The 13,890-nt window shown below is 39.3% G+C and overlaps 1 protein-coding gene across 4 annotated transcripts; it reads left to right on the forward strand.

The window, feature by feature from the left end:
* Window positions 1–1,468: 1,468 nt before the first annotated feature.
* Window positions 1,469–13,656, forward strand: LOC129863371 (pre-mRNA 3'-end-processing factor FIP1-like). Of its 4 annotated transcripts, none has more exons than XM_055935312.1 (16): window positions 1,469–1,780; window positions 2,163–2,205; window positions 2,333–2,396; window positions 3,684–3,787; window positions 5,445–5,503; window positions 5,604–5,714; window positions 5,825–5,955; window positions 8,248–8,387; window positions 10,942–11,041; window positions 11,168–11,312; window positions 11,446–11,469; window positions 11,703–11,760; window positions 12,101–12,135; window positions 12,247–12,424; window positions 12,549–12,725; window positions 12,986–13,656. In XM_055935312.1, the coding sequence occupies exons 1-16, from the start codon at window positions 1,693–1,695 to the stop codon at window positions 13,107–13,109; spliced, it is 1,581 nt and encodes a 526-aa protein (XP_055791287.1). In that variant the 5' UTR covers window positions 1,469–1,692; the 3' UTR covers window positions 13,110–13,656. The 4 variants fall into 4 exon arrangements, with proteins under 4 accessions (XP_055791287.1, XP_055791288.1, XP_055791286.1 ...); XM_055935313.1 differs by having other exon boundaries at window positions 8,254–8,387; window positions 12,098–12,135; XM_055935311.1 differs by having other exon boundaries at window positions 1,470–1,780; window positions 12,098–12,135.
* Window positions 13,657–13,890: the final 234 nt, after the last annotated feature.

The following is a 13,890-nucleotide window of genomic DNA, read 5'->3' on the forward strand; positions in this document are numbered from 1 at the left end:
ACTTAACGGACATGTGCCAGGGAGCTGTGCCAGGGCCGCCACGTCTGTTGACTCATGCAGCTGTAACGCATATAATTCACTGGCTTGTATGCAAAGCAGTAATTGTTTCAAAACATCTCCTGCCATGTCACTGATGCATTGTGAAACAGTGTTGTTTGATGAAGGCTGTATAGTTGTTTGGGCCTTTCCCCCCAGAATTGTCCCAGCCATATCTGTGGCAGCAGGAAGAATTAAGTCCCAATAGTATGGGGCTTGCCTGTCCTAGCCAGTCAGTAGCTCACCATATAAGATGCTTCTTGTCCTTTCTTATTATTGGTATCTTTTACTTTTGTACATGTCTTACTCCTCAAAAATCGTCTTTATTCTCGCCAAAAAACCTCCTGTGGCTTATTTTTCAAATTGTTTAGTTTCTAAATGTCTGCACAAGAGTGAAGATTTCCCGCGAGAGAGTAACGGTTAATGTGATTGGATGTTAATTATTTGACTATGCTACCTGTATTTGACATTGTGTTGTTATTTCGCTGAACACTAGATGGTTGAATTTTATTTTTGGCAGTGAAACGAGGCTACTCAGGCGAGAAAAAAACTCACCCAAATGTATAGCCTCGTTGGAAAATGTACTGTTTGAAAATGTGAAGAAAATGTTTTATATATATATATATATATATATATATATATATATATATATATATATATATATATATATATATATATATATATATATAAAAATGTGAATCACATTTTTATTTGATATTGCGAGTACCCCAGTTTGGGAATACCTGCCCTAGAGCACACAAAAAACTATACATACCTCGGACTAAACATCAGCGCCACAGGTAACTTCCATAAAGCTGTGAACGATCTGAGAGACAAGGCAAGAAGGGCCTTCTATGCCATCAAAATGAACATAAAATTCGACATACCAATTAGGATCTGACAGACCTGGCTCTCAAGAGAAGACAGGCTATATGCACGCTGCCCAAAAAATGAGGTGGAAACTGAGCTGCACTTCCTAACCTCCTGTCAAATGTATGACCATATTAGAGACACATATTTCCCTTAGATTACACAGACTCAAAAATAATTTGAAAACAAATTTTTTTGATAAACTCCCATATCTATTGGGTGAAATACCACAGTGTGCAATCACAGCAGAAAGATTTGTGACCTGTTGCCAAAAGAAAAGGGCAACCAGTGAAGAACAAACACCATTGTTAATACAACCCATATTTATGTTTAACTATTTACGCATCACTACTACGCTGTATATAGACATAATATGTATTTATTACTTTAATGTTTACTGTAAATGTGTTATTGTTTATTTCACTTTTGTTTATGATCTATTTCACTTGCTTTGGCAATGTAAACATATGTTTCCCATGCCAATAAAGCCCCTTAAATTGAATAGTTAAAATACAAGGACTGGTGAAGGCACTAGGACCCAGGACCTTTTGTTTTGCCTTTTGAATGCCACTCTACTAGGAGGCGGGTGTTGTTGGGAAAGAGGTAGGCTGTCTGTCATAGAGGTTACTATCATCAGTTCGTGATAATTAGCGGATTTTCATGACTTGATAATGGCAGAGGTGTTATCAGGCACATGATATGTTATAGGCTTTTGCTATTCGGCAAACACTGGCGGCCGGACAAGGTCGAAAAACGGAAAAATAGACCACGCATCTAATTTACACCATGGCTACTGAGTTGACCATTTCAGAATCAGCAGTCCCGTTGAGTGAGCCCCATCAGGTTGAAGACGAAGAACATTGGCTGTATGGGGGTGAATATACAATGTATCCACATGGATACACAAGGCATGCGCTAAACAGTTCCTTCCCTCAGATGTTGATCAAGATTAATTGAGACAGTTAACAAACGCACAACACCAACCACCGGCTTCACCGCTGATGCTCAAAACACATAGGAATTCTGCGCATCGCACATTTTTGCACATGTAGTGGTGTCTTTTTTGTGGAGTGTTTTGATTTATCTTAGGATGCACACCTAAGATGATTTTATCATGTACATTTCCCCCTGCAAAATCAAAATATGGTTTGGCAGCTCAGCCCAAAACAAATTAGCTCCAAAACGCTCTTGTCTTAAATGCTAGGCGACTGGCAGTAAATGCATCGACCTTCAATCATCATGTCATCTTTTCTTAGGGGAAAACATCAAGAAACAAAATGTCCCCGAGGGTTTGCCGGGGTAAGAATGTATCTTTCCTGCTCACTTGATCCTCTCACCCAAATTCACTCAAGGCACATGATGTTCCAAATATTATTTGACATGCTATTACAATGTAACTACAATAATTTCCCCCTCTGCTTATTAGGCCTGGTGACTCCCTTCAGCTGACTTCAATGGGCAATACCGAAGAGAAGGATGCTGCATCACAGGCATGGCATGGGGGCAATGTCATCTACATTTCTTATCACATAGATAAATACTTAGTTCGAAAACGTTTTCACAATGTAGGCTAAAGAGTTCCCAATGTATCTTAACAGCTGTTGTAAGTTGTTACATAATAGTACACCCGGTGTTATTAGTTGCATAGCTTTTCTCTATGAGAAAATAGATATTCCTAAACCTCTGATGTTTCATTCATAGTGTAACACAGCGATGAGATCCAACCAATAGAAATAGAGGAAACTCTCATAGGCAACCAATGAGGTGTGTGTTGGTTTACGTAATGGTGCAGGTGTGAGCGTTCATTTTGTAGTGTTAACCCTATCAGTCCCGAGACTCCAGCAAATATCTGCTTATCTGACTTTCATTTATCTGCATGTCCAGACTTTATATTTAGCCTCACAATGATGTGTTGTACCATTTTCTTTTCAGGACAACCAGGGCTATAAGTAGAACACAAAACTATTTTACATAAACAGTTGTATTCATGCGTTTTATTGACAAATGTCAATAAAAAAACAAGGTCCGTCAAAGCAAAAATTTGATAAAAATGTATTTATATGAATGCTGTAATTACAGAAATGGTTTGCTTACTGGGAAATGAATATCCAACTTGTCAGTGACAACTGTTTGGAGTTTGGAGTTCATGACAGCAACTATATGTGAGCTTATTACAGTATTATAGACCCTATGTCCTGGGATTTCCTATGATCTATGTAGAAGAACCCCTTACCTTCTAACGACTCTTCCCTTACAAAAAAATATTGTAGTTAGAGTGCTGTATAACTGCAGTATGCTGCAAATACTGCGTCCAAAATAACACAGTTTTTTTTACTGCAGTAATTTTGCAGTGTAACTGCAGTTAAAGTGCGTTAAACTGCAATTACTGCGTCCAGAATACCACAGTCGACTGCAGTTACTGCACTTTTACGGCATCTTCAAAACTCCAATCTTTGTTTGTAAGAGTTGTGTAGCTTGTTAGAGCAAAACATGCTTGTGTTTGTGAGAGTCATCTTTTCATAGATAGCTTTTAATAGTTTGTAGCGTAAACCATTCGGACCATTCGGGATCTGCCCTTTTCTCAGAAACACCGCTTTAGCTCAGCCCCCGTTAATCACACAGACTAATGGTTGGTAACTACGGATGCAGAAGAAATAGACTAATCCAATGGTACAACCTACTGTAGCTCAAACACACAATGTTTAAAAGGGGATAGAAGTCCAAAATGGGCAACTCAACGGGGTTAATGTTACTATGCTTCTCCCTTTTTTCAACAGGAAGCCAAAGGTACTGAAGGTGAAGAGGAGGAGGACAGTGACAGTGATGACGATGACGTCAAGGTCACCATTGGTAACATCAAAACTGGTGCACCTTCCTACATGTAAGTGTACTTGCGCATCCCGAGAGACAGTTGCTTTTCCAAAAAACTGTTAAGTCAGAGGGTTAAATACAGATCCTTCAGAAAGTATTCACACCCCTTGACTTTTTCCTCATTTTGTTGTGTTACAGCCTGAATTTAAAATTGATTACATTTAGATTTTATGTTACTGGCTTACACTCAATACCCCATAATGTCAAAGTGGAATTATGTTTTTAGACATTTTTACAAATTAATACAAAATTTAAAGCTGAAATGTCTTGAGTCAATAAGTATTCAACCCCTTTGTTATGGCAAGCCTAAATAAGTTCAGGAGTACATTTTTATCTGTAAGGTCCCTCAGTCTAGTAGTGGATTTCAAACACAGATTCATGGTTTTCAAATGCCTCGCAAAGAAGGACATCTATTGGAGATGGGTAAAAAAAGCAGACATAGAATATCCCTTTGAAGATGATGAAGTTATTAATTACACTTTGGATGGTGTATCAATACACCCAGTCACTACAAAGATACAGGTGTCCTTCCTAATTCAGCTGCCGGAGAGGAAGGAAACCGCTCAGGGATTTCACCGTAAGGCCAGTGGTAACTTGAAAACAGTTTCAGAGTTTAATGGCTGTGACAGGTGAAAACTGAGGATGGATCAACAACATTGTAGTTACTCCACAATACTAACCTAAATGACAGAGTGAAAAGAAGAAAGACTGAACAGAATAAAAAATATTCCTTAACATGCATCCTGTCTGCAATAAGGCACTAAAGTAAAACTGCAAAAATGTGGCAAAGAAATGAATGTTATGTCCTGAATACAAAGCATTATGTTTGTGGCAAATCCAACACCACACATCACTGAGCACCACTCTTCATATTTTCAAGCATGGTGGTGGCTGCATCATGTTATGGGTATGCTTGTCATCAGAAAGGACTAGGGAGTTTTTTTTATAAAAAGAAAATGGAATAGAGCTAAGCACAGGCATAATCCTAGAGGAAACCCTGGTTCAGTCTTTTTTCCAACAGACTCTAGGAGACAAATTCACCTTTCACCAGGACAATAAACTTAAACACAAGGCCAAATATAGTTGAGTTGCTTACCAAGATTACATGAAATACTCCTAAGTGGCCTGGTTACAGTTTTGACTTAAATCAACTTTTAAATCTCTGGCAAGACATAAAAATGGCTGTCTAGCAATGATCAACAACCAACTCGACAGAGCTTGAAGAATTTAAAAAATAATAATGTGCAAATACTGTATAATCCAGGTGTGCAAAGCTCTTACAGACTTACCCAGAAAGACCCGCAACTGTAATCTCTGCTAAAGGTGATTCTAACATGTATTGACTCAGGGGATTGAATACTTACGTAAATTAGATATTTCAGTATTTCATTTTAAATACGTTTGCAAAAATGTCAAAAACATGTTTTCACTGTCATTTATGGGTTATTGTGTGTAGACAGGTGAGGGTAAAAAAATTATTGAATACATTTTGAAATCAGGCTGTAACACAACAACATTTGGAATGTCAAGGGGTGTGAATACTTTCTGAGGGGCTGTGTATACTGCTGTAATTAATAATAATGACAGTATCACACTTGATTTAAAATCTGGGGGACTAATGAAGGCCACTGGATACATTTTAAAGAAATCTTTCTGAATCTCTGCAGGGGAACGGGCATGAACCTGAGCTTGAAACCAGCTCGTGGCTATGCCTCAGCAGCAGCCAGTGAGTGAACTCGTCCTGTTTTGGGGGATTATTTAAGGTGGGCAATAATGGTTTTATTGTATTTGTTTACTAATTCATGATGTTACTGTTTTGCTACAAGTTAAGCTACAGCCCAAAGGGATAGATATAGAGACACTAGGGGCCTTCAATGGTGCACCAGTTGTGGAGGTGGAAATGGACATCTTTGAGGACAAACCATGGAGAAAGCCAGGTAAGGGATTTGCTTACGTATGCTGAACTGACCGTTTGAATCTTTGAAATAAAATTGCTGCAGATTGTTACAACATCAATTCATTATTTTGTATGTTGTTCTGTCTCTAGGTGCCGACCTCTCAGACTACTTCAACTATAGTTTTAATGAGGAAACGTGGAAGGGATATTGTGAGAGACAGCGCAGACTACAGCTTGGCCTGGAGCCCAGTGCTCCTCTCAGTTTTGAAAACAAGATAACAGTGAGTCCTCAAAACATTGATTAATTATACCAACTTCTCACACTACTGTAAAACTTTGTGTTTATCTCCAAACAGTGATGGTTAAGAGTAATGAACCTTTAAGCTAGAATCCTTAAATTATACAATAACAAAGCGCCACCCTGCCTCAGTTTTGGTAAAAAGCTGAGAGATGGCCCTGGAGAAGTGTAACCACTCTCAAATTCATAGACAAAGCTACAAAGTTATTATTACAAATTATATTTTTAACAATGTTTTCAGGCTATGTAGTATTTGTTTACATTTACATTCTTTACAAACACTGGAGTGAAACAAGCTTATATTTGGGGTTCTGATAGGGTATGACAGTTGAACTAAGCTCATGAGGCATTTATAAGTTATATTCTTCAAGAATGAATGGGTATATACAGTGCATTCAGAAAGCATTCATACCCCTTAACTTTTTCCACATTTTTGTCATTTGTCTACACACAATACCCCATAATGTCAATGTGGAATTATGTTTTTAGATATTTTTACAAATTAATAAAAAATTAAAAGCTGAAATGTCTTGAGTCAATAAATATTCAACCCCTTTGTTATGGCAAGCCTAAATAAGTTCAGGAGTAAAATTGTGCTTAATAAGTCACATAATAAGTTGCAGGGACTCACTCTGTGTGCAACAATAGTGTTTAACATGATTTTTGAATGACCACCTCATCTCTGTACCCCACACATACAATTATCTGTAAGGTTCCTTAGTCGAGCAGTGAATTTCAAACACAGATTCAACCACAAAGACCAGGGAGATTTTCCAATGCCTTGCAAAGAAGGTCACCAATTGGTGATGGGTAAAAATGGGTAAAGATGGGTAAAAATGTAAAAAAGCAGACAGTGAATATCCCTTTGAGCATAGAGAAGTTATTCAGTACACTTTGGATGGTGTATCAATTCATCCAGTCACTACAAAGATACAGGCGTCCTTCCGAAGAGGAAGGAAACCGCTCAGGGATTTCACTTGAAAACAGTTCCAGAGTTTAATGGTTGTGATAGGAGAAAACTGAGATGGAGCAACATTGTCGTTACTCCACAATACTAATCTAATTGATAGAGTGATAAAAAGAAAGCCTGTACAGACTAAAAATATTCCAAAACATGCAGGTGCTAAAGTAATGCTGCAAAAAAATGTGGCAAAGTAATTCACTTTTTGTCCTGAATTCAAAGTGTTATGTTTGTGGCAAATCCAATACAACACATTACTGAGTACCACTCTTCATATTTTGATGCATAGTGGTGGCTGCATCATGTTATGGGTATGCTTGTAGTCGTTAAGGACTGGGGAGTTTTTCAGGATGAAAAAGAAATGGAATGGAGTTAAGCACAGGCAAATCCTAAAGGAAAACCTGGTTCAGTCTGTTTTCCACCAGACACTGGGTGATGAATTCACCTTTCAGCAGGACAATAACCTAAAACACAAGGACAAATCTACACTGGAGTTGCTTACCAAGAACACGGTGAATGTGTCTGAGTGGCCGAGTTACAGTTTTGACTTAAATCTGCTTGAAAATCTATGGTCAAGACTTGAAATGGTTTTCTAGCAATGAACAACAACCTTGAAGAATTTTGAATAAAAAAAATAATAATTGGCAAATATTGTACAATCCAGGTGCGCAAAGCGCTTAGAGACTTATCCAGAAAGACTCACAGTGTGTAATCACTGCAAAAGGTGATTCTAACATGTATTGACTCAGGGGTGTGAATACTTATGTAAATAAGATATTTCTGTATTTAATTTTCAATAAATGTGCAGACATTTCTAAAAGCATGCTTTAACCTTTTCTTTATGAGATGTGTGAGAAAAAAAAATATTTCATTAATTTTGAATTCAAGCTGTAACAAACACAACAAATGTGGAATAAGTCAAGGGGTATGAATGCTTTCTAAAGGCACTGTATCATTAATTTATAAGTCAAAAAATGTATGTAGAAATTAATGATTCTAGCTTTAATCATCAAGAAACGCAGGAAATATAGTTATGTGAACTGAAATAAAATAGACTGGCCCAGCCAAGGAAAAGCTGCTGTTTTCTGTGTCAGATTTCTCATCCCACACTTAAATCAAGACCAGACCCCACTGGATTTGGCCCCAAGTCAAATAATACATTAATAATTCCATTGGTAATAATATTACTAATGTTAATATAAAATAATAGTCTATCTTATTTCTAAATGTGATACAGTACTAACATAGATTTGATTATATTAACAGGGATATTTTGCAGGTGGGAAATAATTGGATAATTGTTTTATTTTCGAGGTTCAGCAGGGAAGGGCAACCACTTTAGAAAAGGATACCGAACCGCCTTCCATCAAGCCTGATTACAAGCCAGATTTTCCCCCTGCTTCAGTCCTGGCCCTCGCCGCCAACAGACTGAAGGCAGGACCCCCACCTAACAGGTAAACATGTAAGAGGGATTCAGACTGTTAAACAGCCATCACTAACAGAGAGAGGCTGCTGCCTACATACAGACTTGAAATCATTTGCCACTTTAATAAATGGATCACTAGTCACTTTAATAATGGCACTTTAATAATGTTTACATATCTGGCATTACTCATCTCATATGTATATACTGTATTTTATACCATCTATTGCATCTTGTCTATGCCGCTCTGTCATTGCTCATCGATATATTTCTATGTAAACTCAGCAAAAAAAGAAACGTCCCTTTTTCAGGACCCTGTCTTTCAAAGATAGTTCGTAAAAATCCAAATAACTTTACAGATCTTCATTGTAAAGGGTTTAAACACTGTTTCCCATGCTTGTTCAATGAACCATAAACAATTAATGAACATGCACCTGTGGAACAGTCGTTAAGACACTAACAGCTTACAGACGGTAGGAAATTAAGGTCACAGTTATGAAAATTTAGGAAACTAAAGAGGCCTTTCTACAGACTCTGAAAAACACCAAAAGAAAGATACCCAGAGTCCCTGCTCATCAGCGTGAACGTGCCTTAAGCATGCTGCAAGGAGGCATGAGGACTGCAGATGTGGCCAAGGCAATAAATTGCAATGTCCGTACTGTGAGACAGCGCTACAGGGAGACAGAACGGACAGCTGATCGTCCTCGCAGTGGCAGACCACGTGTAACAACACCTGCACAGGTTCGGTACATCCGAAAAATCACACCTGCGGGACAGGTACAGGATGGCAACAACAACTGCCCAAGTTACACCAGGAACGCACAATCCCTCCATCAGTGCTCAGACTGTCCGCAATAGGCTGAGAGAGGTTGAACTGAGGGCTTGTAGGCCTGTTATAAGGCATGTCCTCACCAGACATCACTGGCAAAAACGTTGCCTATGGGCACAAACCCACCGTGCTGGACAAGACTGGCAAAAAGTGCTCTTCACTGACGAGTCGTGTTTTTGTCTCACCAAGGGTGATGGTCGGATTTGCGTTTATCGTCGAAGGAATGAGCGTTACACCGAGGCCTGTACTCTGGAGCAGGATCTATTTGGAGGTGGAGGGTCCGTCATGGTCTGGGGCGGTGTGTCACAGCATCATCGGACTGAGCTTGTTGTTATTGCAGGCAATCTCAACGCTGTGCGTTACAGGGAAGACATCCTCCTCCTTCATGTGGTACCCTTCCTGCAGGCTCATCCTGACATGACCCTCCAGCATGACAATGCCACCAGCCATACTGCTTGTTCTGTGTGTGATTTCCTGCAAGACAGGAATGTAATTGTTCTGCCATGGGCAGCGAAGAGCCCGGATCTCAATCCCATTGAGCACGTCTGGGACCTGTTGGACCGGAGGGTGAGGGCTAGGGCCATTCCCCCCCAGAAATGTCCTGGAACTTGCAGGTGCCTTGGTGGAAGTGTGGGGTAACATCTCACAGCAAGAACTGGCAAATCTGGTGCAGTCCATGAGAAGGAGATGCACTGCAGTACTTAATGCAGCTGGTGGCCACACCAGATACTGACTGTTACTTTTAATTTTGACCCCCCCTTTGTTCAGGGACACATTATTCCATTTTAGTTAGTCACATGTCTATGGAATTTGTTCAGTTTGTCTCAGTTGTTGAATCTTGTTATGTTCATACAAATATTTACACATGTTAAGTTTACTGAAAATAAACGCAATTGACAGTGAGATGACGTTTCTTTTTTTTTGCTGAGTTTATATATTCCATTCCTTTACTTAGATTTGTGTGTATTATGTAGTTGTTGTGGAATTGTTAAATGACATGTTAGATATTGCTGCACTGTCGGAACTAGAAACACAAGCATTCCGCTACCATTGCAATAACATCTGCTAACCATGTGTATGTGACCAATAACATTTGATTTTATTTGAAGAAAACCTGTTAATAAAGTTATGCTTAAATATGGAAGTAATAACCTCTACATGTTCAAGCATCACACCAACTCAGTCTTGTCTCCCACAATATTCCAATGTTCTAGCTTAACAGTATGTATACAACGTCAGTTTGGCATAGAGGAAAGGGCGGAGTTGGGACATTCGGCTTTCTTACATCACTGCCTTATCCGCTTTTTGCGTTATCAGCTTGTTGCCCTAACGTAAACATTCCCGGACACAAAATAGTAGCTAGCAAGATGGAGATCACAGGGGTTATTTTTAATGAGTGCATTTCGCAAGTGGCTAGTTTGCATCAACCACCTTCACTAAAACCACTGCAAAGGTTTTGCCTTCAAACTTTGGTTTCGAATCGTGACATTCTGGCATATCTGCCTCGTGATTTATTGGCTTTAAACATTTTTTTGTCTCAATCATTAATCCCAGACCAAGTGCTGTTGCTGCCCTAGGTCTGGGATCTCCGAGACTAACTCAGATCTGGTACAACATTTTCCTCAAAAGAACTGGATTGTAAATAGCTACGCTTGTTAAATACTTATTTTACACTTGGTAGAGAAAGCATGTGAAGCATAAATGGCTCCTGACTGCAGTGAGAGAGAGTACAGATGTCTGTCATCTCTTTCTATAGGAAATTGGGTGGAACTATTGATGTGATTGGTGGACAGACAGGAGCCATTCGCCGGGTTGAAGGCCGAAGGAGGGAAATGCAGGAACAGAATCCTATCCAGGTTAATCTGTTCACACATTCAGTGATTTTATTTGATGATGTCAAAGATGACTGCAGGCTAAGGAGTGTAAGACACACACCTACACCTATTGTTCTGCATCATTCAATGTTCTCAACAACTCTGCAGGTGCTCGGAGACCATGGTAACAAGGTACAACCCTTGGTTCCACCAGCAGGACCTCCCCCTCCTCTTCCAATGGGTATGCCCCCACCACACTTCCTGCATCCTCCTCCACCAGTATCTGGTATGCCCCCACCTCTTCACCCCCCAGGTAAGGTATCATCCTTTATTTAGACCATGAATGAAAGCATACCAAATGCATAGTCTTGTGATATGATAAGGAGAGCCATGAGAAATTATAACATAATGTTATAATACCTTTACATGTTTGGTCTCATTCTCAGGTATACCCCCACCTTCCATTACAGGTACGTTTTTATAGCTGGACCACAAAACTCTGTGTAGTCCTTAGTTTCTCAGAGGATGTAAGAGAAATGCATTTTTATTGTAGTATGATAATATTATACAACATGCTTTGAAATGGCTGTAAACATACATAACCATTCATCTAGAAATGTAATCTGAATGTGTATGCTACATAGTTATACTCAAGATCAAATATTTGTTGTTTGGTGAGGATTACATACTGCTTTTCCCCTAGGCCTGTTCCTACCTCCCCTTGCTCCTCCCCCTACCTTGATGATGCCACCTGTGGATGGGTATGTGAGAATCAGTAGACTAACTAAAATGTACTAATGCATTAATAAGGCAATACGTTCAGACGCTGCTCTAAAGCCACATTTAATAGTCCTGTATTAGCAGACCAATATAGCAGTCTGTAGCGCATGCTAAGAAATCTTTCTGAAACAATTCGCAGCACCCCCACCCCCAAACATCTTCTTGCAGCTCTACTATGGCTTGCAGTGAGGCGTCAGACTCCGAGAACTTCTGTTTCATAAGCAGTACCAGTCAGAGCCTCTCTTTACTCTGCCGCGTTTGTGTGAATGTTTAAGTGATGGTCTTAATCCTGACAATTTGTCCTTCCCTGAATTACAGCAGTAGAGCCCCTCTTCCTTTTGGATACAACAGTGGAGGTATGTATCGTGGTTACCTGGCAGGTTCAAAATACAATTGTCATGCCTTATGCTCCACACATCAAATAACTTCCTCTTGTATTGCAGTTAATGCAGTGTATTTTCTTTCAGAGTCAAGCTTCATTAGCTACCCTCCAGTCTCATCATCACACATGCCTTGGGGCTCTGTGCTGGAGAAGGGGGGGGGAGACAGAGGACGAGGGCATTGGGAGTACCAAGGAAGTCATAGAGAAAGAGAGAGAGAAAGGGATCAAGAGAGAGATCATACTCCAACCACCAGCGAATATAAGTGCGTAAACAAAGAAAAAAATGTTAAACAGTATAGATACAGATCCATTTGCTTATGTTTTGTGGTGAAATTGAACCTTTCGCATGCCTAAACTTTCTCTCATCTGTCTTGATATCTGGCCTAGTGAGGATGACCGTTACCACTACTACAGCCATGATCGAGAGAGTGAGCGAGAATTTGAGCACAGTTACCTTCATGTTCATGACAGCAGCGGTAGGCGTAGCAGGGAGAGGGAGGAGCATCAGCGAGACAGACGCCATCGTGACAAGGAGGAGAGTGGTAAACACAAGTCTTCCAAACGGTGAGGGAAAGTTAGTATTGTTAGATTGAGAAAAAGGAAAATGCAGTAGGACAGAATTTGTGGTTTATTTCAAATATATTATGCACACTGGTTAGGATTTACTTTACTGGCCTACATTTACGAGATTGATGAACATAAGCTCCATTGATAAGCTTGTGGTTCTTTTTAACTAGCAATGTGTGGTTACTCACTTTAAGTCTTAAGATAAACGCTTACAAAAATGTTAACAGAATGATATTATATTATGAATTTCCTTACAGCAAGCAGCATGATGATGAGGGGGAGGGGCATCGCAGACACAAGCACAAGAAAAGCAAACGCAGCAAAGAAGACAAGGATGTCCCAGAGGATATGTTGGGGCGTGGGGAAGAGCACAAGGACTGAAAAAAGCAGAACATTGCGGCTCCATGGCTAGATCTTAATCTTTGTAAAAAGAAAATGACCATGGCTAGACAATTTTGAAAAATGTAATATGAAATGTCCATTTCAAGTGAAGGGATTGGAATCAAGAAAGAGATTCCAATCTAATGGCTTCTTAAGTTGTTTCAATGGTGTGTAGCCTAAAATACAAGTGTAATCATACTAGAATTATGATTTTTACTCATGCATTGATCATGGACATTCTCAACTGGATCATTACATTGTCCAGATTCATAATTGTCACTGTTAGGACAGGCCCCATCTTGCTTTGTCATATTGTAAATATATAGAATGTAATTTCTTTGCCATTAGCCATTTCAAACACTGTGTTGATACCATTTTTTCTATAAAAAAATATAAGTTGATACAGATATGTCATTATGTAGATTAGATTCAAACTATAAAAATGTGTCCTATCTTCTGACATTCTGGCACAGAGTAGCAAGGTATAATATAATATAATACTGTATACTGTCGCCTCTCTTTACATTAAACAAAATCCTGACCTGGGCTTTACTATTTTTTTTTGTGATCTGTGACCATCGACCACTTAAACTATGCGTAGCGTAGTTTGTAATTACAGCAGCGTTTGAGGCCTTGCTTTATTGCATGGATCTTTTCCCACAATTCACCCAATAAAAATACAACAAATTCACATTTTGGCTATGTCCAACAATTGCATGTAAAGTAGTGGTGATGAACCGTCAGGTCATGGTACTGTAGACTTCTCATTTGACATTTGTTA

The sequence above is a fragment of the Salvelinus fontinalis genome, chromosome 10, assembly GCF_029448725.1.
Source record: "Salvelinus fontinalis isolate EN_2023a chromosome 10, ASM2944872v1, whole genome shotgun sequence".
NCBI classification, from domain to species: domain Eukaryota; kingdom Metazoa; phylum Chordata; class Actinopteri; order Salmoniformes; family Salmonidae; genus Salvelinus; species Salvelinus fontinalis.

Coding starts and splice junctions, on each gene's coding strand:
- LOC129863371 (XM_055935311.1), top strand. CDS start 1,693: ATGGCTACTGAGTTGACCATTTCAGAATCAGCAGTCCCGTTGAGTGAG. Junction 11,042..11,167: donor AGGAACAGAATCCTATCCAG/GTTAATCTGTTC, acceptor ACAACTCTGCAG/GTGCTCGGAGACCATGGTAA. Junction 11,470..11,702: donor ACCCCCACCTTCCATTACAG/GTACGTTTTTAT, acceptor CTTTTCCCCTAG/GCCTGTTCCTACCTCCCCTT.